General features: G+C 29.9%; 2 protein-coding genes across 2 annotated transcripts in view; one reads left to right on the plus strand and one right to left on the minus strand.

The window, feature by feature from the left end:
• The window catches only part of LOC120779178 (DNApol-eta), a 76,778-nt gene that overhangs the window by 26,130 nt on the left and 26,866 nt on the right, over positions 1 to 23,782 (minus strand). The gene's annotated exons all lie outside the window — the stretch shown is intronic.
• Positions 19,428 to 23,606, plus strand: LOC120779185 (solute carrier family 22 member 4). Its single transcript, XM_040111447.1, has 6 exons — positions 19,428 to 19,887; positions 21,132 to 21,381; positions 21,449 to 21,552; positions 21,622 to 22,391; positions 22,459 to 22,640; positions 23,309 to 23,606. Exons 1-6 carry the CDS (start codon positions 19,637 to 19,639, stop codon positions 23,492 to 23,494), a joined length of 1,743 nt encoding a protein of 580 aa, XP_039967381.1. The 5' UTR covers positions 19,428 to 19,636; the 3' UTR covers positions 23,495 to 23,606.

Consider the following 23,782-nt stretch of genomic DNA (forward strand, 5'->3'; position numbering starts at 1 on the left):
ACCTCACATTTATATACGTTTTTCATAATCAAAGTGATTACTTTAGTCAACAATTAAATTTTTTTAAGAAAGAATTTTCATAATTTTTTAACGCGTATGTCTTCAATAATTAAAAATAGAGAGCAGTAAAAAGAGAGAGTTTCAGAAACCTAACAACCAAAACGATTTTGCCGCCAAGAGCTTTTTCTGAAAGCCATACATTCTTTATTACTGCACTCTCTCTCCATTAATAGTTTCAAGTGCCGTTCATTTTGAAGGAGTTTTCAAAGATATTTCCTTGCATTCTCTTCAACTACTTTACTCAGACATTACTCTTATCAACATTCAAATCAGTTGATATTTTAGTATAATTAAATTAAAGCTCTAGCTTCGCAAAGAGAAATTTTCTGTGAAAAAATAACTAATCATGATAAAAAACGGAGTGAGGTGAGTGAGTTTTACAGAAAAAAAAACGATTGTAATAGTGTGTAATGAGACGGCCAGACAGAGAAGAAGAGAGATAGGAGGTAAAGCGAGAGCAAGTGTATGAGAGAGAGATAGAGCGAGCTTTAGATTTTGCAAAAACAAAATGACAACCAGACAGAAAAGAGAGAGAGATATTAGATAAAACGAGAGTAAGAGTGCGAGAGAGAGTGTATGACAGCCAGGCAGAGAATAGAAAGAGGGGGGAGATAAAGCAAGGGTAAACGTGAGAGAGAGAGAGAGAGAGAGAGAGAGAGAGCGAGTTGTCTCTCTGACAGCCAGACAGCGAAGAGAGAGATATAAAGGTTAAAGTGTGAGAGGGCGAGAGCGGGAGCGAGAGCAAGAGTATGTGCAGTATTTTAATATACTTGAGGAAATAATTTCGGAAACTATTTACAGATGATGTTAATTACTTTTGATGAGATAATTACACAAGAAATCATTTCAGTATACGCACTAATTATATAATCTATATAAATAGGTTAGAAGGTATAAATTAATCACGAAATTACTCTCACTTTTCCTTTTGTTGATTTTTTTAAACAAAAATATATACAGACAATATTTAAAAATTGATTTTAGTTAAAAAAGAGACTCTGTACAGATATTTCAAATATACAAACACTGGAAAATAATAAATGTTCTGCACACTAAATGATGTATGATTACACCATTACAAACTCTTCTATGTGCCAATTTTAAGACAAAAAAAAATAATAGCCACACAATTTTTAGGTATTTTTGCCAACCAATTTAATTAAAAGAACTTATTACTATTCAATATCAAATACATACACATATAAATTCATGAAGTAAAAAGCTTTATCTACGCTGAACTGAAAAAGACCTTTTTATGCTGAATTCGAAAACAGGATACAGTCATATTTTTCAAGCATTGAATTTTCTAGAGGAAATTAAAATGTGGTAATTAACAACAAAAAAAAATTAAGATAAGGTATATAAATTGATGTGACTTCAATGTTAAAATGGGTATAAGCAAAACAAAAAAGAAACACTACCACAACAACAAACAAAACTTATGAACTTACAACACTTGATTACAGGAAGAAAATGTTTAAATTTATTACTGCTAAATACTTACTGAATATAAACCATACACCAACACAAACACACAAACTAATAAGTGTCAAAATAAGTAAAAAGTATTAAAAAAAATATTAGCATGTAACTAGTATTTTGCGAATATAAAAGTGCAGCAAGTGGTAATACAATTGGGTTCGGTTCTAGACCCACAAAAGTATTATCAAAACTTATTTAAACAAATTTAAATGAAAAATAAACAAATTATTTAACTGTAGCAAAAGCGCAAAGCGAAAGCTATAAATCAGTAGGAGACTACAGGAAAGCATATTGAAAAAAATTTACACACAATTTTTTTCGCAGTGTAAGAAGGGTTTTTATGCGAACCATTTAAAAAAAATATATAAAATAAATAAGAAGTACACACTTACATACATGCATATATATACACTTGCATGCGCATATATGTATATAAATTTATTATATATAATAACATATGTATATACTAAGGCAGCAAATTGTAGGCGAAGAAACAACAAAACCAACCAACCAACAAAGGGGGCGAAACTATTTCGTGATTTAAATGACAAATATTTCGCTTTCGACGACAAACCAACTTCAAAGCAATCATTTTTGAAGAAATAAATAAAAAAATATTGTATTGAATCTTAAAAAATATATTATTACAATTATATCACAAATATTTAGTGAATTTTTTTAAGAATGTACTGTAAGAAAAGTTAAACAAAAAACAACAAAATAAATAAATATTGCAGCGAAAATAATATCGCTTTAAACCAAAACTCAAAAGTCACAAGCTTAATTTAAAGTAACTGCATTGAAACTGAGAATACTGATGAGCTGAATGCGCAAAGCAAAATGCTGAAGGATTTGAAAATCTTAATGTGCGCCGAAAAGTGTCTTTAGTAAAGACGCATGACATAAAGATGCATGTAAGCAGCCAGAAGAGTGTGGCATATACTGACAAAAGTGCTGAATTGCAATAGGAGTTGTCTAATGAGCTGAATTGAAGCGCTTAATATGGCGAATTGTTTTTCAATGCTGAGCTGTATGAAAATATGTTGCTGAATTGCATTCAGAGTTGCTGAATTGCAGAGTTGCTGAATTGCAGTTAGAATTGCTAAATTGTAGAGAGGGTTGCTGAATTACAGTACTAATTGAGCTAAGCGTAGCGCCGACAAGTTGGAATTAAAAGTATAAAACTTTTCTTAACAGTAGTCCTGAACAGGATGAATCACTTAGCTACCAGTAAATTTAGTAGTAGAATTTCAAGTAAAATAGCTGCATGTGTTGCTTACATATCAGCTGAATTACTCAAAGCATGTTGAGAATAACTTTTGATAAAATTGTGAATTACGTACCAACATAACGCATTTAAATATTATAATATAATAAATGAACTAGTTTTGCATGATGATTTAGCTGGATACGCAACATATAATTTGTATACATATGCAGTCCTAATAAAGGTCTACAATATTAGCAAAACTATGGCTGAATTCAGCGCAAAATTTCCAAATATGATTGGAGCGTGATCACAAGAACAGTTTTTTGATATTTGACTTTGGCTGAATACATTTTTCAACAGCTGAATGCAACTTAGAGCAGCTTTTTGATATTTGGCTGTGGCTAAATATATTTTTCAGCAGCTGAATGCAACTTAGAGCAGCAAAAAGGCCTCTGACATGCTTCTAGACACTCAAATGTAAGAAATTAAAGCAGTTGGCTAATAAAATTTGAGAAATGCGCTGAATAGACGAAGTACAAGCTGAATATGACGAATTTAAGCTTATATACAATGGTGATGTAGATTGTGATGCGCACAACAATCAGTGGCATGCTAAAGTGTGATGTTTTTAAATACATAAATGTTATGTGCCACAGTTGAGGGTTACTAATGACTGAAGCAGCACCAATTAACAACCAAATACATACAAAAATATAATAAAAATAGAATGAAACAAACAGGCCGACAAAATGATATAGAAAAGTAGCCGATTGAAGAAAAATTACAAATAGATTTGTTGCACTACATACACTTAAAACAGACAACAACAATACTACCAAAATATAACAACAAAAGACAAAAAAACAACCGAAACGGTAACTGCAACAAAAAAAAGGGATAAACACTACTAAAATTGCAATAATATGGGAGACATATACATATGTACTATATATATACAAATGTTTAGCCGAGTGGTTAGTTAATTTAGCACAAATTAAAGCGATAACAACAATTAGCAATATAAGTTGAGGGGTAAGTTGAAACCGAAAAATGCAACAGTTTAACGACCGCCGGAGCTACAAGTATTAGCTTGATTTGCGATAATTTCAGGTACTTGATTTAAATGAAATTTTTTGTTAAATATTAATGTTTTTGTTTTTGTAATTTAGTGATTCTTACTGTTTTTATTAACATATAGTGTTCAAGGTAGAAGCGAATGCAGTCGATGAAAGGATAACGTTGACAATGACAATGGACTATGATTATGATAATGACTTTGACTATTGATAATAATATTGAGGGGGAATGAAGTTGTTGCTAGCTAACGTGTTTACGTTATTTTATTATGATGCTGTTGGGAATATTGTACATTCGCCAAAATATAATGGAAAATACGTGTAAAGAAAGCAATTGTAATGGTGCCTTAATTACAAAGTGTTTAATTTCCTAAATTTAAATATGTAAAAATAAATCAATAATGATGATTATGTAATAATGTATAAACAATTGATTCCAATAGTCGAAATATGAAAGGCTTCTTCTACTTACTGTGAATTTCCCTAACGAACATACAAGCATATGTATGTGTATAAATACAAAAATATTAACAAAAAATGTATTTAAAAGTTTCTCCAAAAATAAACTAAAGCCCAACAACTACGCCAAAATGGGTGAAAAGCTAAAACAAAAATTCCGCTGATTTGCTGTGATGCCTAAAAGAAAGTGCCGAAGTGACACGAAATTGAGAGCAAAAAACACAAAGGCCAGCAATCAGACATTCCACAACTGTATCTAAGAAACATTCTCCAAAAAGAAAATGCGTAACTCTTAAAATTTCCGCTTTGTGTGCCCCCTTATGCGCCACCACCAATGTTGTTATCCCTTAAGAAAAAAAAAAAAAAAACACAAAAGCAAACCAAACAGTACTACAAATTGCGGTCCATATGTCAACCAATGTCAAACCAAGGGCAAATGAAAGCAAAACCTCGAAAAAACCGTACAACAATTAAAGCACACACATACTAAATGTAAGGCCCAGCCAAGTTAATAACCATGAAAACCGTATACCAATCATACAGCTGGCATAATGATGAAATATATGAAAATAACGGATATCCAATGATATTTACAACACAGCAAAGACAACAAATCCAATCCAAACAACAAAATATGTGCAATAAATAATTTAAAAAATATATATGCATATAACTATTTCGATACAAAACCACACGCGTTTACCCTAACGATTGAAAAAAGCAATGCAGGCAGCGCTGTCAACGAGTTGAACGATAACGAAGCGAAGCGAAGGCAGGGATCTAGCTATTGTTTACGAGCATCACACTTGCTTAATTGTAGATCGCTTATGATAGAAAGCTAAAAGTAGGAAACACAAATTTTGTATGAGTGCAGATGGTTCTAGCCATTAGAAAGTTTAAAACAGCGACAGGATTGTTTAAAATCCGAGGTCTGGTTATAGAGTCTGAGATCTAGTTAAGGAGTCCAAGCATAGATGTTTTCGCAACGCGGTCACACTTTTAAATACTTCTACAATAAAGATGACCCGATAAAAAACTACACCAGTTAGATAGAGTTTGAGGTTTTCGGAACCTTGTATTTATAGAAAAGAAAATTCACGGAAGAGCCTCGTTTATACGACAAATAAGAAGAAGAATTCGAAAGAACAACAGACAAAGATATTTTTTCAATGAGCGTTAAATGCGTCTAAAAAAGTGACGTGAACTTTTGCTCATACTTTTATGAGCTCATAAAGATGAGCTTTGTTTTCGATTTATCGATATTTTTTCAATGGCTTGGCAGTAAGCATCCCATCATGATATGAGTCTAAAAACGCGATAGGAATTTTTTTAATGGCAAAAAATGTATGGAAAACTCGGCAATATCATTATTTTGCTCTCTATAAGCTCGCTGTAATGGCTGACACCTTTCCATGATATTGATACTTTTTGATCGTCAGTTAATAAGGTTATCACTGCTTGAGTCCATCAAAAGCGGGTTACTACTTTCGCAAGCCGTTACTTAATATTTTAATAGCTATAGTATAACGGAGTATCGTTACCGCTCGTCTGACAGCCGCCGCTTTCTCTTTACACTGACCAACAACCACTGTAGTTAAATGCAAGTCAAAATATTTACAAAAAGAAACGTAAACAGTTATATGTATATATGAAAGTAAATATTAAGCGATAATTGAAATCGAACAAAGGTTAAGAAAATATGCATACATATATACAAATTAAATTTATTAAATTCAATTGTTTGTAGCATAGATTTTTTTCAGTTATTGTAGTAATGCATTCAGAAGTCTGTAGTTGTACTTAGAAATATTAAGAGAATTACCAAAATTACAACAAACAAATTGTTGAGTAAAATCGAAACAAAATGTATTAAATTATTGCAACCAATAATTAGCTTAAAGTAAATTTTTTTCGCAAAAAATTAACACCATGTGACTTGCAACAAATTTTTGAATGTTTTTTCGCGTAAAATGATTTTTAAGTATCTCAATGTATAGAAAACCACACATTATTCAATAAATATTGCAAAAAAATATATATTGTATGTTTACATATTATACATACATATGTGTGCGTGTATTTGTCAGACACGTTTTGAATTTCAAAAATTGCAAGCCCATTCAAAAACACACACATATTTACTTACATATCCCGCACACGCCCCCAAACCGCCACACCCACGACTTTTATGTGTATTTGTACAAAGCAATTTACAGATTACAGAAGCATTAGTATTTATGAAAAAATATTGCATTATAAGCAAATAAATGATTAGCTCATAAGGTGTAAGCTTAGTTTTTAGGTACATCACAGGATTGACAATTTGCGAGTATTAAGCGACAAACAAAAAATACTGTTAAAGTTTATTTACATAAAGAATGAATAATATGTAGGAAAACTAAATGAAAAATAAAGTGAAAAAAAAGAAAATGAATTGTGTATACATATTACGCATAAGCCAGTAAATAAAAAAATGTATCTACAATATAAGGTATTTTAGATATTCTTATTTAATATCCGCAAACAAAAAACATGAACATTTAATAGGTTAAAAATGAAATGAAAGAATTTAAAACACAAAAAATAGTTGGAAAACTGCAAAACAAATATGAGCTGCTGCGAAGTAAAGTTCGACAACTGAAAATACATGAATACCTACATAAGCAAATTGAAGAAAAGAAAGTGTTGAATGCTTTAAAGGTCGAGTAGTTGGCATTAATGACTACAGTTGGTAGTAGAACACATAAAGTTAGGGTTTCAATGACGCCAGCGAGATGGTTTATGCTATCGAGCTTCTCAGCGCTGTGAATACGCAACATTTTATGTTTTCAGCTATTCAGCGCTGCAAATAAGCAATATTTTATGCATTCAGTTATTCGGCGGACAAATAAACGCTTTTTCTTAAGACATTTATAACCCGACATTGCAAAATTTTATGTTTTCAGCTATGCAGCGCTACAAATAAGCTATTTTTTATTAGATAATTTATACCTCGAGTTGAATCAGGTAGTTTAACAGCAATTCAGGGCGCTAAAAAGTAATCAATGCCGTACATAAGTGGTAGTAATGCTTAGTGCATCAATCAGCAAACTAGCTGAATGTAATCTTATGCTAAAATGAAAAGTCTTAATAGAAAATTTTTTTGGTATTTATCTAATATTTAATTTCTATATTTACAATTATTCAATCGTTTTTAACTAGTTGCGGGCTATCTTCCAACAAAATATGTTGACTATTTAGTCGTCATTCACTTCAATTGAAATTCAGTGCACACAATGATGGAGTAACCAATTATTTTATTAACGCTATATCGAATTTTACTCTCATTCAATCGTTTTTAAGTGGTTTTGGGCTATTCAGCTTGCTTGAAACCTTATTCAGCGCCTTAATATGTAGCTTCCAACAAAATATGTTCACCAATTAGTTGAAATCTAACCAAACCACACAACTTGGCTCAATCTGAACCATTTTCAGCACACGTAAATGTATTTTTCAAGGTTAAGTAATAATATGCAATATTCATAGATATCAAAATAATATAAAAAATACTATTTTCTAGTGTCTAAATATAACTAGACCGAATCTATAATCAATTCAGCGCGCTGAGTTTTCGCTGAATGTCTCAAAATATTTTGAGCTAATTTCATATATTTCAAAAATTTTCAATCAATCAAGGTTTTTAGTTACAGCCGTCAGCGCGTTCTACATAGAAACCCCAACTGACAGACAAAAAATGAGGGCTATTTGCCCGCGATATGAACAAGAACTGCAAACAAATACATACATACAATATATCGTAAACACAAATAACAACAAAAATACGACTTTCGAAATAGATATGGTTTCTTAATGATGAAAAACAAAAAACATAAATAAATGCATACATACACACTTACAAGTAAATATACATACGTATAAACTTACAAAAAAAGTAATTAAAACATTGCAACAAAAACAACAAATATTTATATTAAAAACTTATAAATATGTACGAGTAAAATGTGAGATTTTCAAAACCAAAAACAAAAAAAAATATTGTTCAATATTTAAGGCAAATTAATTTAAGCAGAACGGTTGCAAATTGATTGAAAAATAATAGTGAGAAAAACAAAGAATACATATTTTAAATTGAAACATATTTACAATAATGAATAAAACAAAAAATGGAAAATGGTTAAGACAATATTGTTTGTAAATATTATATTAAAAACTGAAAATTAAATAATATAAATTATTAGTATAAAAAAGAAAAACAAAATATAAAAGCGCTAAGCCAGAGTTACAGTGGGCAATTTCAGCTGTTTGTTAAGCGTGAAGCAAAAAGAAAGCAAAAGCTATCTTATATATGTATGAGTTCAATGTTTGCTTGTGTTACATAGTTCTAATATTTTTAATAAAAAATTGTTAGTTAATCGCTTACTTACATATATGAATATGTTAGTAAAAATATTGCCACAAAAAGTTTTATTTAAATTTAATTAAATTATTTTTAAATAATTTGAGGTTACTATTTAAAATATTCACTGCTGTTCTGCAAATTTTTAAATAATCAGTAGAAATCCCCAAAATTATTTTATGTAAAAAGGAAGGACCCTTTAATATTAGTTGATAATACCGAGACTTAACTAGAAGCTCATTTTTTAGCTGGCCTCTAAACCGTTGAAGACAATGTTACATTAATCTATTAAGGGCCATACTTAGTGCGACAGCCTAAAAAGACACATACTTTATCAATGTTTCGAATTTTTTTCACAATTTGAATGATTTAAACTTTTGATATTGTTATTTAATTTCACACTACGTGTGCCCCTTAACAAACTTTATACAAAATTAAACAAGCTTTTAAGCTATACACAGAGTTTCTTTGGGAGACTTATAATAAATACGAATAATGGGCTATAAGAGTAAAACAATTTAATTATTTTGGAGGATCTGAGGAGGAAGATCTATGCAACTCTTGGGGTCGATACCTTCTTTGATCAACTTCTTACAAAGAAACCTATTTTCTATTGAATAAGGGTCGCCTCTCACCACACCACTGAATCTACATTATTTTTGCACTAAAAAGGCACTTAAGTATGCTTAACAAAGAGCAGTCGTCATAAAATAAGAAGCTCTTTCCATTTGTATGAAAACAAATCACAAAGAAGAGGGAGTCAGCCTAATTTCAAGCAGAGCTTAAAGCACATATTGGAAGCTTTCTAATTACTTTGAATTCTGGAAATATCATTTAAAAGAATATGTGCCAAAAGAACATCAGAAAATAAATTTAAATTTACTAAAGCAAAATAATGGAAATACAAGTTAGGTGGCAATATTTTAGGCAATATTTCTATTTCTGTAGAAAAGTGCTTTACAAATATTAGAGTGAACAAACCGAAATGGCTGCAGCTACGTATTGTAAAGAAAGTAGTGAAAGCGATTTTAGCGCAAAGGGTAATGATTTGATTGGCTTTAATTTATCACTGAAATTATATGTAAAAAAAAATTAAAAATCTAAATGGCATGTAGGCACCATTTTAAAAATCTTATATATATACATAGCAATAAAAGTTAAATACAGTATACAAGTCTATACAACTTGGAGAAAATGATGAACAAACACATACACAAACAAATTTAACGCTGTAATGTGTAGCGGGTATAAAAACGCAAAAAAAATTGAAAATTTAGTTGAAAAATTTAGTGAGCGTCAAATAGTATTAAAGTAGACGAAAAAATTGCAAACAAATATAAATATCAAAAAACAAATGTAACACTTTGGTAACAACAACAAAACAAAGGAATTTCACGAATTTCACTTAACAGCAATTTAGATAAATGAAAAAAGTAAGAAAACGCGCATATTAAAAAAAAAATTTAAACAAAAAATAAAAAATATGAGAAAAAATATTAATTAAGAAGTGCATAAAAAAGCGTTTGAAAAATAAATTAAATAAAGTGTGAAGTAAAACAAAAAGGTTTAGTAAGGCAATAAAAGCTATTTGCGAACAGGTGGCAACACACTGTGACTAGTTGTACGACCACCAAAAGCGTTTACTGCTTCATTTATTTTCTATTAATTCGACATGTATACCTTTCACACAATTTTAATAAAAAAAAAAACAATTACAACAACAGCACTTTATTATTAAACTATATACATACATACATATTTACTTAACAAAAAGGGAGCTGATGGAAATAGACATGAAAGAAGTTAAAGGCATAATAAAAAAAAAAAAAATATTGGAAACTGTACCAACACGAATTGTAACTGCTGCAATGAGCTTAATTAACAATTTTTGAATACAACAAAAACAACCAACAAAATAGCAAAAAAATACATACATACATACTTATACTACAAATTATTGCATATTGTACCGACGATAGTGTGTGAAAGTAAAAGCAATCGTATTTAATATTATATATATTACAACAAATAATTATTATATACCGCAACAAGTATTCGTTAAAATTAAGAATTCAAAATTAGGTTTTTATGCTGCGTGAGACTGTATAACTTTTCTTTTTGTTACGCAACTCAAAAAATAAAATAAATAATTAAATAGAAATTACAAAAGTATTAAAGCAAGCCTAAGTAATAATTCAAAAGTTAATATTTATATTTAACAAAAATATTTAGCAATAGGTGCGAAGGCAAGCGCGTGAAATATGAAACAAAAAATGTAGAAAAATTATTTAAAATTATATTTGCATTAGAATCGGATGAGCGATGCGTAGATATTTTGTGCCAAAGCAAGTTATGTCTTTTTAATGTAATTATTTTTAGCTAAATTTTTTCATACAAAATGAGGCAAATGTCATATTATAAGTGCACATACATACACAAACACACATGTAAGCGTACAGATCAAAGTGTCTACACAAAATCAGAAACACCTACTCTTATTCTTACACATAATAGTAAACAGGCATACAGATACCGGCACTGTTTAAAAATATTAGAATTTCTATTAATTGAATTTTTTATAATAAAAAATTAATATTTTTTCATTAAAATTATTAATACTTTATTATAATAAACAAATATTAGTTTTTTGTACACAGATTATTGTATGATTTAAAAACAAAATATATTAAAAAATATTTTTAAAAAACATTTTTAAAAAAATTATCAATATTAAAAAAAACAATTACTGAATAAAAATTATTAAAAATGTTCTTAAATATTTTTTTTTATATGAATACATTTTTTTAAAATAAAAGTAAATAAATCATAACTTCGTTTTTTGTTTAATATTAACAATTTTTTTTTAATAAAGATTAAAAAATATTTTCTTTGTAAAATTAATACGTGTCTAAACATTTTGTTTAATTATTAAAGTTCTTACTTTTTTAATTACAAACTGGCAATTTTATGCTTACATACAAACATATGTCTTTATTAGCAGAATTACCATAGGTTTAGTATAATTGCAACTAAATTTATTAAAATTTATAGTAAATATAGTCAAAAATTATTTCTGAGCATTAAAAAAAATCATAAAAAGTTGGTAGTCAAGGAAAACATATACAATGTAAATTGAAAAATATTTCCAAAAATTTTTTTTACAAAATTATTATTATAATGTTAAAAATTAGATTAAACTTATTTTCAAAAAAACATTTGACGAATTTATTATTAAAATTATTAAAAATTTATTTAAAGTTATTTCAAAAAAAATTATAATATATACAATATTTTTTAATTTTAAATATTATTAGTAAATAAAATTAATTGTGAAAATTTTAAATAATATAAAAAATTTACATATTTTTTCGTTCAAAATTATTTAAAATAAAGCAATACATTTGTTAATGATTTATAAATACGATTGTAGTATATGCATATGTATGTAGTATATAATTATAATTTTCAATTACTTTAATAAAATGACAATTTTTTTATTCAAAAACAATTATTTAAGTTGCATAGACCGGTTTTAGAATTACAAAAAAAATTGTTTATTGTTAAATTAATTAATTAAACAATTTTTTTTAATTTAAAATTCGTCCTTTTTACAATTAAAAAGTGATTTTTTCATAAAAAATAATTTTTAAAAGACACTACCACAATAATTCACACATAACCTAAAACACACGCATATAAACAAATCACCATGAAACGCCTTTATTTAATTAATTACTGCAAATATGTGTTTGCTTCAAGTTGTAATCAAATATTTACATACAGTTAAAATGCAATAAATTTTACATATACGCGTATATACATACATACATATACATCAATAAAAAATATTTTAAAGCATATAATGCGTTGGCATATGCATACATACATACATATTTATACCATATAAAAAATTCATAACTTACATGCATTTTATATAATACATACATACATATATTAATTTTACTTATACAATACATAGACCTAACCTCAATGCGAAGGAAGGATAACAATAATTATAAGAACAAGCAGACAGCAAAAACAAAAACAAAAGAAAACGAGAAGAAATAGAAGAAGTGAAGTATAAAAGTGAATTCATAACTTACAAGTACATACATACATATTTATATGGTAATACAGTGCATATATACTATATACAAACATACATCAATAATATTTACTTAATATGGACTATACTATATTATATTTATTATGATTATTATTATTAAATTGAAAAACAAGAAGAGAAACAAAGTTAATTGTAGGAATTTTATGTAAAACGTTTAATTTGTTGGATTCATAAATAAAAAATTGTGGTTTTATTAAAAGAAAAAAAGAAGAAAACAAAAACAAAATGGCTTTTTTATTTCGGAATTGCTTTTTTCTTCGGTTTCGTGAGTATTAAATTCTATGCTAAACGACTCTATAAGTATAACTCTCTATTTGGCGCTTTATGTATATTTCAAGCATAACTTTCCTTTCCTTTTCATCAATTGGTTCTTGGCACACTCTCTAATGTGGCAGGTAGTAGAAATATTCACATTTTGTTTTGATTGTTTGCAATTTAATTATTTTATTTAAATAAATTTCACGAAAAAATATGAATATTTAACTTAAAACACAAGCGAATATATGCCTAACAACCGAAGCACCAACACAACAACAAATGTATGTATATGAGTATATATAATTTTAAAATAGAAATGGTTCGAGCTGTATTTATAATGCATTTATTTATAACAAGAAAAACTTAAATATATTAATGAAAGCGACTTCTTCTTGGTCTATAAAATTCACCAAGATAACTAAAAAAAAGTTTTTGAATTCAGTCACTTAACCAGAACCATGAAAATTTGCTTAATTTCGGGGAATACCAGAAGTTCTCTTTCAACGAAGTTCAAAGGACTCGTTTCTAAACCAAAAGCTATTCTTCGAGCATATACATAAGTAGGTATGTAGGCTTGCTAGAATAGCGAAGTATAACAAATAGTAAGACTTCTGGATTGTTTCTTTGGTATAACCCTGGTGAAATCTAACACGGAAGTCACGGCGAAACTAAGTTATTATCATACAGATCTATCTTGTTGTTATTGGTGTTGCAGCAGTATTTAAATGATTTCTGAGAACGATGGCGAGTTGACTACTACCTCTTCTATCTCGACTGCCATAGGATGGCCTCTATGCAATCTTGCTGTGCAATATGTGCTTATGTTTGGCACTCTCGTTAGCATGAAGTCAGCTCAATATGATTTCTTTCTCTTCGAAATATGTGAGAATTGCTCAAGCTTAGCTTAAGTCCGTCAAAAACGAGAGTGCAAGCATACAAGCATATTAATATCTGACAAGTGGGTTCGACCTTTTTAATGGGTTAGGTGTTATAATTTCTAATTTTTCAGGCGAATGAGTTTTTGAAGGATCGAGTACACAAATACATATGAATATTTTTAATTGTATCACACTGGTCAACAAAAACACTTTTTTTTGGTTTACGAAAAATACTCGAATTTTTATTCTGATTCTAGGTATCGAAAAATTTTTAATATACTATAACACTAGTCAACAAACAAAATTTTTTTTTTTGGTTTGTGTTTTCATTGCCAAATTCTGATTCTAAACATTGAAATACATTGGCATTTTTTGCTCTCAAGTTTGCTTTTGGCTGATATGACCCATTCATATTCTGGTTTGGCTATACGAACGTAAAAGAAATAAGAAAAAAATTTCTACATAAGCAAACTTAAATAAAAAAAAAAACAAAATGTCACTTATTTTTGTTGTAAGTTAGAAGGAACTTCAATTTAACATACAGAAGTCAGACCCAAAAATCATGTCGACCGGTGTAATTGGCGAAATATTAAAAAAAAAAAATACAAATAAAGGAAGTCAAAATCTTGACCACAAAATCATTCAATATTGAAGAAATGCAAGGCAATCATTAAACTAGAGCTTCAAATAAAATTTATGAAAAATAAATTAATAGAAATTAAACAATGAATAAATAGATAACTAAATAAAATATGAGTATAAGCATAAAATATGAAGAAGCAAGCAATATAGAAAAAACAAGATTTGAAAATAAAAATAAAGAGCGAAAAAAATAGAAAGTGCACAGGAAAATATGTAAATAATACAAATAAACATACATAAAAAGTTGCATATATGTGTGTAGATATACAGTTTCACATAAGAAAAGAAAATAATATAGAAAAAATATGTGTTATACTATTGATTGTGCCAAAATGAGTGCCCAACGCCTGAAAGTATGCCTCGGAAAACGAAAAAATTAAAAATAATGAAATAGCACTAAAAATTGTTGTTGTAAAAAGTAATTTCTGAACGTATTGCCACTAAGTAATTGCCTACAAACGACGTGCACATACAACGCATGCGCATTCCAGGACATACAGCTATACATGTTTTTAGTGTTTACAAGTTTGACAATGTGCAGCTATGTGTTTTAGGTGATTGTAAAACACATTTAAAGAAAGAAGACATTAAAACAAAAGCGAATTTATTAGTAAAACAAATTTAAAAGAATAAAAATAAATTTAAAACGTAACAATAAATACGAAAATAACGCAGCAACGAAATTTATGGTTCATCATTGCATAATCTATTTGCATTATATAATAAATAAGTACCGAAGGAGGTTAGTAAATCGTTGATAAAAGAATTTCAGATGTGAAGCAAAGAATTTATTTCATGAAAAATGTAATAATTAAGCTCAAATATATGTATGTATTTTGAATTATTTGACATTAAAAAATAATCATTTTAAAGCAAATGTGTAAAAAATCAGTAGCAGTATACGGATTTTTTTAAAAATATGACAAAAACTGATAAAAAAAATATACATTTGATCGATAACAGATATTATAATACTTAAGGGGGGAACCTGCTTTAGACTCTTCAAAAAATCGATTTGTTTTGAGAATTTTTTTGGGAGGGAAAGAAATAATTGATTAAAGCGAAATTTCTAGGGTTTATAGTTATGTATTTAAGCATCATTCACAAATTTTTTGGATACGTAATCTTTGATATTCTGCCTTTAGGAAGCAATTGCCCGATGCATCTTTGCTATAACTTTGGGGACATATTCTTAGGTAATTTTTAAAGAGATTTAAGCAAAAGAAAAACTAGATTTTTTGAAGCTTCTAAAGCAGGCTCCCCCTCAATAGACCACTAAATTTCAATAAAAAACAATTATTATATACAAATTTTAAAAAAATTACATAAAGTTTCAAATGCTCTTCGTTGCTTACAGGCGCATGCACAGAAAATTGCATTAGACATAGATACTTTTTTAAAAATTATTAATTAAATATTAAGTTATTTCCCATGATAAAATCATTCTTATACGCAGATGTTCATAAAAACCAAACATTTGTTTCGTATGCATATGCTCGCATATGAAAGTTAGTCCACATGGCGTATGAGCAACATTTGCATTATAACTGTGGGAGCCTCTACATTCGCAGAAAAAAATATCAACAAACCTTTTCATTTATTATTTAAAATACAAACACTCTTATATGTATTATACAAGTACAGTATGCTGGCGATAACAAAAACAAAAATTAAATTAATTTAAAACCCAAAGCGGTATTTTTAAGCTATAGCATACAGTAAAGAAGAAGATATATACATATGTAAACAAAAGCGCTGATAAATGCAAAATGATCTACAATTCGAATATAATATGAAATACATACATACATTGGCGATAGGCGTATGCAAAAATGAGTTTTCATCCATAATTCACAACATTTGACAAAAAAGAATAATTTATCACAGTATATTCGGATATACAGTAGTTACAGTACATTAAGCAATAACATGTTCTAACACATAGAACAACAAAATAAAACAGAAATTATTGGTATTTGTATGTTGTTCAACAGCAAATATCAGACAAATCGATTACTTGCTTTCTATCATACTCATATAAAGCAAACAACGATCTAATAAATAAAAGTACATATATTTACAAACAATTTGCAGTCAAGTGCATTATTGTTTATACATTTAAATACACACATACATATATACAAACAAAACATTTAAGGAAACATAATTAACCTGCGTGCTTACGATATATTTATTACTGCATTTAATAAAAACATAGCAGCTATTTGTATTTAATTCTTTATGCAAATATACACACACATATACAATTATACATGGTGCATACATACATATAAAAATATTATCAGTAAAGTATTGCATTCAAATTATTACAAACATTTGCAGCGCTGCAGCAAGAAAAAATTAAAAGTAAAATTAAAAGAACATTTCAACTGCAAATAATAATAATATTACATTAGTTCGGCAATATCATTAAGCGTGCTAATTAAATAATAGTTTTTGCGTGAAGAAAATCACTTTTTACTGTCAATAACAAATACAAAAAACATTTCACTTATACAAAAAAAATGTTTCACTTTTCAATCGTCAACTTCATTTCAATAAATTTTTCATCTTGATTTGCTAGGTGAGGCAGCATAAATTTTTATATGCAAATTGTGTGATGAACGAGACATGTTAATGTACGAGCAAATGTTGAAAAACACAAATAATAAAACAGTATTGCATTAAAATAATGTATAATCTAATGCACCCAAAACATGTCTACAAACAGTTTAAAAATAAAAAACAAAAAATATTTGTTGTATTATGTATAAATACAATTTTGGAGAAGTTAATAAAAAATATGTGTTTAGGTATATACAGTATTTAATAAAGAAAAATTATGAAAAAGAAAATCGCAGTTATTATTCTATAGAGGCATGTGTATAAAAACAACGACTGCTTAAACAAAACATTATTCCAAAATTGCTGAGAGCTTTTAAAGGTTTTTGAAATGTTTACCTTAATCAAACGACTCAATATAACCATTCAAACACAAGCTAATAGAAACACAGAAATTTGTTGTGAATAAATATTTTTTTACTCAAATCATTCTTCGATCTTCGTTGAATATTTTTTGGTGGAAATAATTTTAAAGGTGGAAGAAAATTCAACGTAGCGAAATTGCCCTAAAAGCGCTCAAAGCTGGCCTTCAATATAAATCACAATAAAGTGTATCTTCGATCTTCACTGAATCCAGTTTTGTCGAAATTATTTCTTGTCTCGAAAAAGTTTCAGAAGCTCTGTATTCTATCTGTTTTATTTTTTCACAGTTTAGACTTAACAGGCAACTTCAACTTAACAGACAACGATTTAATTCCATTTCTGGGCCGAGATGAATATTTTAAGTTACTGTAAACCGCACAAATAGCGATTGTATGCCAAAACGTTCTGAATATGTATAACATCAAAAACGGCAAACTTAATTAGTCACAATCCATGGGGCAATACAAATTTAACAACAGAAAAATTCCTGAATTTCTGATAATATTATAACGCATACTAACTAAATACTTAACTTCTTTCCAACGCTACACAATTCAATCTAATAAATCTACTGCCTAAGCTAATGAGACTATTTCCAGCAGAAAGGTTATCAATTGATTACGATCATAAATTGATCAAATAATTCACAAATAATTACTCTTGTGAAACATTAAAGCGATGAACTAATTGAGTAATAGTACGTTATCGCAATCGGTCTCGAATATCTTGCAATAGTTGTTGTGGTGATATTGACACTTTGACAGCTACTTCCCGCTCGTGTTATTAGCGATAAAACATGCAGTAACAGCAGTAATTATAAACGAACAAAAAAGGTAAATAACAGTTTTGTATATGTTTGATTTGAAATGATTCTATCTATGATTCAAAAATGATTCCTGATGTATATATGTGTTCTTGGCCAATTTTTTTTATTTTAAAGCGGGTTAATTAAGTTCCATTCTTGCTTTCTGTTGATCGAAAGTATTGAAGTAACCACATATTTGGCTAGATGACCAAAACGGTCCAGAATCTATAAGTGAATGAGAGCTGTATCCAAAGCATTATTATGTTCAAATTATCAGGTCAAAAACTTACTTATAGCGTAAATATTTAATTTGAAAATGTTGGACCTTGGCAACTTCAGAGGAATCATTTTAGCTTTAGTCTTTAATCGAAGGCAAGTATGAAAAGAGGAATAAAATATTTGAGACCCGAACTCAAACTACTTCCGTATCTACTTCACTGGAGCGGACCCGAAGTCATATGTGAACAGAAATCTAATAATTTTGCAAGATTCAGCAATCTCATATATGTATATAAAACTTATACCTATTAGTATTCAGATTTGTTTACAATGTAATCATGTATGCCTGCAGTGGAATTAATAGCGCAATATATCAATTCTCACGCCACTAGTCGTCGTGATAAGAAAAACATTATAATTTGGCTTAACTAGTATCAATGTCGTACTTTGGTCTACATTGTATCATCAAACGAGTCATGATTAAACAATCGAGCCGAAACTGAAAGCAAAATATCAAATCTAGCGTTTATCAAACTTAATGCAATACAATAAAACAAAACTAATCAAACTTAATAAACACGAGTACAAATTTTCAAAAGCAGGAACCATTACTGCAACTTCCCCTTTCTTTTCTCCATACAAAAGCAGTGTCTCACAAGAGGACTCGCATGCGAAACGCGGCACCTGCCCCCAACACACCAGCGCGCTTGATTTGACGCAGCGATAAAATTATCAAAAAACAAAAAGGAAAGCAGAAAAAAGCAGTGAAGTGAACGCTCGAGACACTTGCGATAAGCAAATCGACGCGACGAGCTGACGATCTATCAATTTGCTGATTTAGAGCCGCGTTAGCCAATGAACTGGCAGTTGAGCGCGTAAGGCAAAGCCTAGCAGAACGCAACGTATTGTCGAGAGAAAGCAGCCATTCCAAGAAGCTGTCTATACTAAGTGTGACACGTGTGTGCGAAAGCAAAGCGTTTCGGTTTGGATTTTGCTCAGAAAACTGTACAATTTTTATGTTGAAGTGAAAGTGTTTAAAAATGGATCCCAATACGACGCATAGCGATCTGTATGATTTGCCGCATGACCAGCCACATGCAGAGTCGCATATTACATTCGCCAACGATTATGAAAAAGAAAAGGAAGAGTCTACACTCGATGACATACTTATACGCATTGGACAATTGGGTCCATTCCAACTAATTATATTGCTATTGATTTGCTTGGCGATGTTGTTTAGCGCGATATTTTCGATTACATATGTATTTACGGCGAGTAGTGTAGTGCACAGGTACGAAAATTAAATGTGGGATTGCAATATCACAATTTTCAAAGTACATTAGGGAGGTCAATTGCTTCTGCATGTTTAGACATGTCCGTTTTTATAACAGTCTATATACTTATATGCGAATTAGTACCTACATTAGTCATTAAAAAATAGGTGACGACCCATTTTGATGAACTTATACATACATATTCATTCGTATATATAAGCTTTGTTCTTCCTAAGAGTATATATTCTTGTTTTGATAAATGCAAACCGCGCCTACTTCGTCGTGGTGAAATAATCTATTGTTTAATATATTGATACAAATTATTGTTGCCTAAACACACAAGCAATCAAAAAAATAATTAAGTACTTGTTCAAGATCCCTTCTTAATATTAATAACACTTGATCGTGATTTTGATAACTGGGAACACACTTCTATAGTATTTATTTACATTTATTACACTAGTAAAAGTGCCGGGTAATTGCATTATGTCCCACTTAATAAATACTTGAATACTGTCTAGCGCTGGTTATGACTGCTTGCTTAAGGCGTATAATGAATATAAATTTTAATGTTAATTACAGATAAACGATTTTTAAGATTACATTCAGTATGACAGGTGATAAAAAATATGTCTGAACTTTTACAAATCATAAAATTAGATCACTGAAACAATAACCGCGCATAGAATACCCTTCCGAGGACTTTGTATCGGAACTGATCTTACTTCAAAGCAAGCGCATGATCACTATTTAATTTCTCGATAAAAATAAATTAATAGCTATAAGCTTATCTATCCCACTATTACTTGCATACTGTCAGAACTTTTGAATGCGATCAGTAATTTAAAAAAAAAAAAACGGAGAAAACTTAGTAGAAAAATTAAAAAGGCATCGTAAAACGATATAATGAAAGTAAACCGTCAAGAGAAACTTAAAGATCCGACGGCCAGGACGAGTATTGAAGAGTCTATCGGTCATCTCTGTTTAACAAGAAACGTTTCAATAATAGTAGTATGAATTGAACTGACAAAAACTGTGTTAACAGAGTAATTATATAGCTCTTGAATTTCTGGGCTGCAGTATGCTTTAAAATCTCAGGTATTTTTTTATTTGGTTTACCGTGAGTAGAGCCAGTCCACCCGGAACTCAAATGCTTATTTTGTTTCAAAGATATGATTTATTATGAAAATATACCTACATATTTCTAAATAAGGTTAAAAACATCTTTTTTAATTGCAAATTTTCTTATTACATATGGTAGATGTAAAATTCCTGAATGCGATAGCGCTTCAAGCAATTACGAGGAGAACTGGACCCAATTTAGCATTCCCACGAAAAATAATGTTTTGGATCAATGTAATCGTTTTGTGGGTAATTATACACAGAATCAAGTGTCACAAAATGAGTCACTCGGATTCTGTTATGCGCATAATTTTGACAGCAACAAGAAGGAGCGCTGTTCGGACAACAATTTCAAATATCGTGATAAGGAAGTAACTATAGCAAATGAGGTTTGTGGCATATTTATTATTAACTAATTTATATAAAATCAAAAAAATTAGCTTTATTTTCGCGTAGTTCAATATTTACTGCGAGGATGAATGGAAATTGACGCTGGTGGGCACAATAGGCAACGTGGGACAATTTGTCGGCATACCATTGGGTGGTTTTATATCCGATCGGTAAGTACGGAATAATAGCTTTCTGAAAACAAGTTGGCTGTAATTCAGTACTTTTCTTTGCCTTCACAGCTATGGTCGACGCACCGCGCTCGCTTATGGTGGTTTCTTTAGCGCACTATTGGGTTTACTGCGCTCGTTTGCGCCCAGCTATGCGTCGTTTCTAATTTTCGAATTTCTCGATAACATCGCGTCGAGTCCTATGTACTCTGTTTGCTTCATTTTAGGCATTGAATTAGTCGGTCCGAAACGTCGTGTTATGGCTTGCAGTCTTATTACCATCTTCTATGCCATCGGCGAGGTAGCACTTGGACTTGTGGCAAAATATTATCAAAATTGGCGTGTCATTTTACGTATTGTTTACATACCGGCCGTAGTATTTATCACATATATTTGGATACTACCGGAGAGCATACGTTGGCTGTTGAGTCAGGCTAAGGAGGAGGATGCCAAGAACATATTGCAACGTGCTGCGAGAATGAATAAACGCAAACTTTCCACAGGTTCGCTGGATAAATTGATTTTGGCGAATCGCGTGAAATTGGCTACGGCGACAGGTGGTCGTTTCCCAATTAAAGAATCTTTTAAAAAACTAACATGGCGCATAATAAATTGCTCCTTCTGTTGGATTATCGTTGTGCTCGTCTATTATGGCATCAGTTTGAATGCGGTGCTTTTGGATGGCGATAAATACAACAATTTCATATTTATTGCGCTTATCGAGATACCTGGCTTTTTTCTGCCACTGGCTATCATGCCTCGCTTTGGTAGAAGGTACTCACTGTGCGGCACAATGCTGTTGAGTGGCTTGTGCTGTTTGATAACGACTTTTCTACCGTCTGGTACGTGTTTTACAAACAAATGATAAAGATCTGCGATTAATCTAATTAATATTTTTGATATTCACAGATCAGTTCGTTTGGCGTTTAATACTGTTTCTAATTGGCAAGCTGATGATTACGGCAGCTTTTCAAGTGTTGTACTTTTTCACATCGGAAATCTTTCCGACAAATGTACGGAATAGTTTGCTTTCGTTCTGTTCGATGGTGGGTCGTGTGGGCTCCATGTTAGCGCCACAAACGCCGCTGTTGGTGAGTATAAAAGCTTAGCCATTATCGATTGACTTTTTGATAATGTTTATATAATGTTATATGAAAAAGGCATTAATAAACAATAATAAGTTCAGGCGAGGAAAGTTCACTGAGCGCCATTCACTTGGGAGTCAGGCCAGAAACGATTATTTTACTTTAAGACTGCTGGTCTTAAACCAAGTATCCTCTAGGTAACCAAAAAAAATATGGTTGAAGGCGAGCTACAATGAGAAGGCGAAACATCCCTCGTAGAATTGTGTGCTGGGTTTGAGACCCGTCAGTAAAAAACACCCCCAATGAAAGTTTTATATATAATCAATAAAAATTTGCAAGAGAAATCGATCGCCTTACGACACATAATTATGCATGACCTGAAGCTTCTGTTTCTAGGCTATTATAATTTAAAAAAAAATGTATATCGTCGAACCTCGAATACAATTTGACAAAATAAATTAAATTGTCTACCTTAGGTTAAGTTGGCTTAAGCTATTAAATATATTCACAGAAACTTATGAAGAGAAAACTGGGAAGCGTTAAGAGAAGCTATAAGCAAAGAGAATGCGAGAAAATACCGATTTCTAAGTTAAATATAGCTGATTTTAAGCAATGACAAATCTAAATTTTTATAAAAATTAAAAAATTAATTATAAAATATCTTTTTTGTACAGGCGAAGTACGATGAAAGCGCTCCCGCCATTTTATTTGCGATTTGTGCGATTACAAGCGGAGTTTTGTCGCTTTTCTTTCCGGAAACGACAGATGTTATATTGCCAACAACAGTGCATGATGCACACATCATAGGCGCAAAGGCCTCTAAAAATAAAACTGAAGTGAATGCTAGTGAGAACTCATGAATCGTTGACCACATATTTTTAATTAAAAAAGTGCAATTTCTAATCCTTCAAAATGTATATAATGAATTAGAGCTTAATAACAATAAAAAAAGAATAATAAAAATACATAAAATTTAACTGAAAATCATACAAAATACTTAGCAAACGTCTGGTATTAAAGGGGAATATCCTCACTTAAGCTGTTGACCGCAAAATTCATAATAACAATCCCGCGTGATATAAACTGAACCTAACCTAAGTCAATTTTAAAAATTTGTAAATGAAATTCAAAGCTGTTCACATACATAT

This window comes from Bactrocera tryoni, chromosome 5, assembly GCF_016617805.1.
Source record: "Bactrocera tryoni isolate S06 chromosome 5, CSIRO_BtryS06_freeze2, whole genome shotgun sequence".
In the NCBI taxonomy this organism is placed as follows: Eukaryota; Metazoa; Arthropoda; class Insecta; order Diptera; family Tephritidae; genus Bactrocera; species Bactrocera tryoni.

What these genes read in the sequence shown, in the direction of transcription:
- LOC120779185 (XM_040111447.1), top strand. Translation starts at nt 19,637, where the DNA reads ATGGATCCCAATACGACGCATAGCGATCTGTATGATTTGCCGCATGAC. An exon ending in GCGAGTAGTGTAGTGCACAG is followed by an intron (nt 19,888 to 21,131) that starts GTACGAAAATTA and finishes TACATATGGTAG; the next exon opens with ATGTAAAATTCCTGAATGCG. An exon ending in AACGACTTTTCTACCGTCTG is followed by an intron (nt 22,392 to 22,458) that starts GTACGTGTTTTA and finishes TGATATTCACAG; the next exon opens with ATCAGTTCGTTTGGCGTTTA.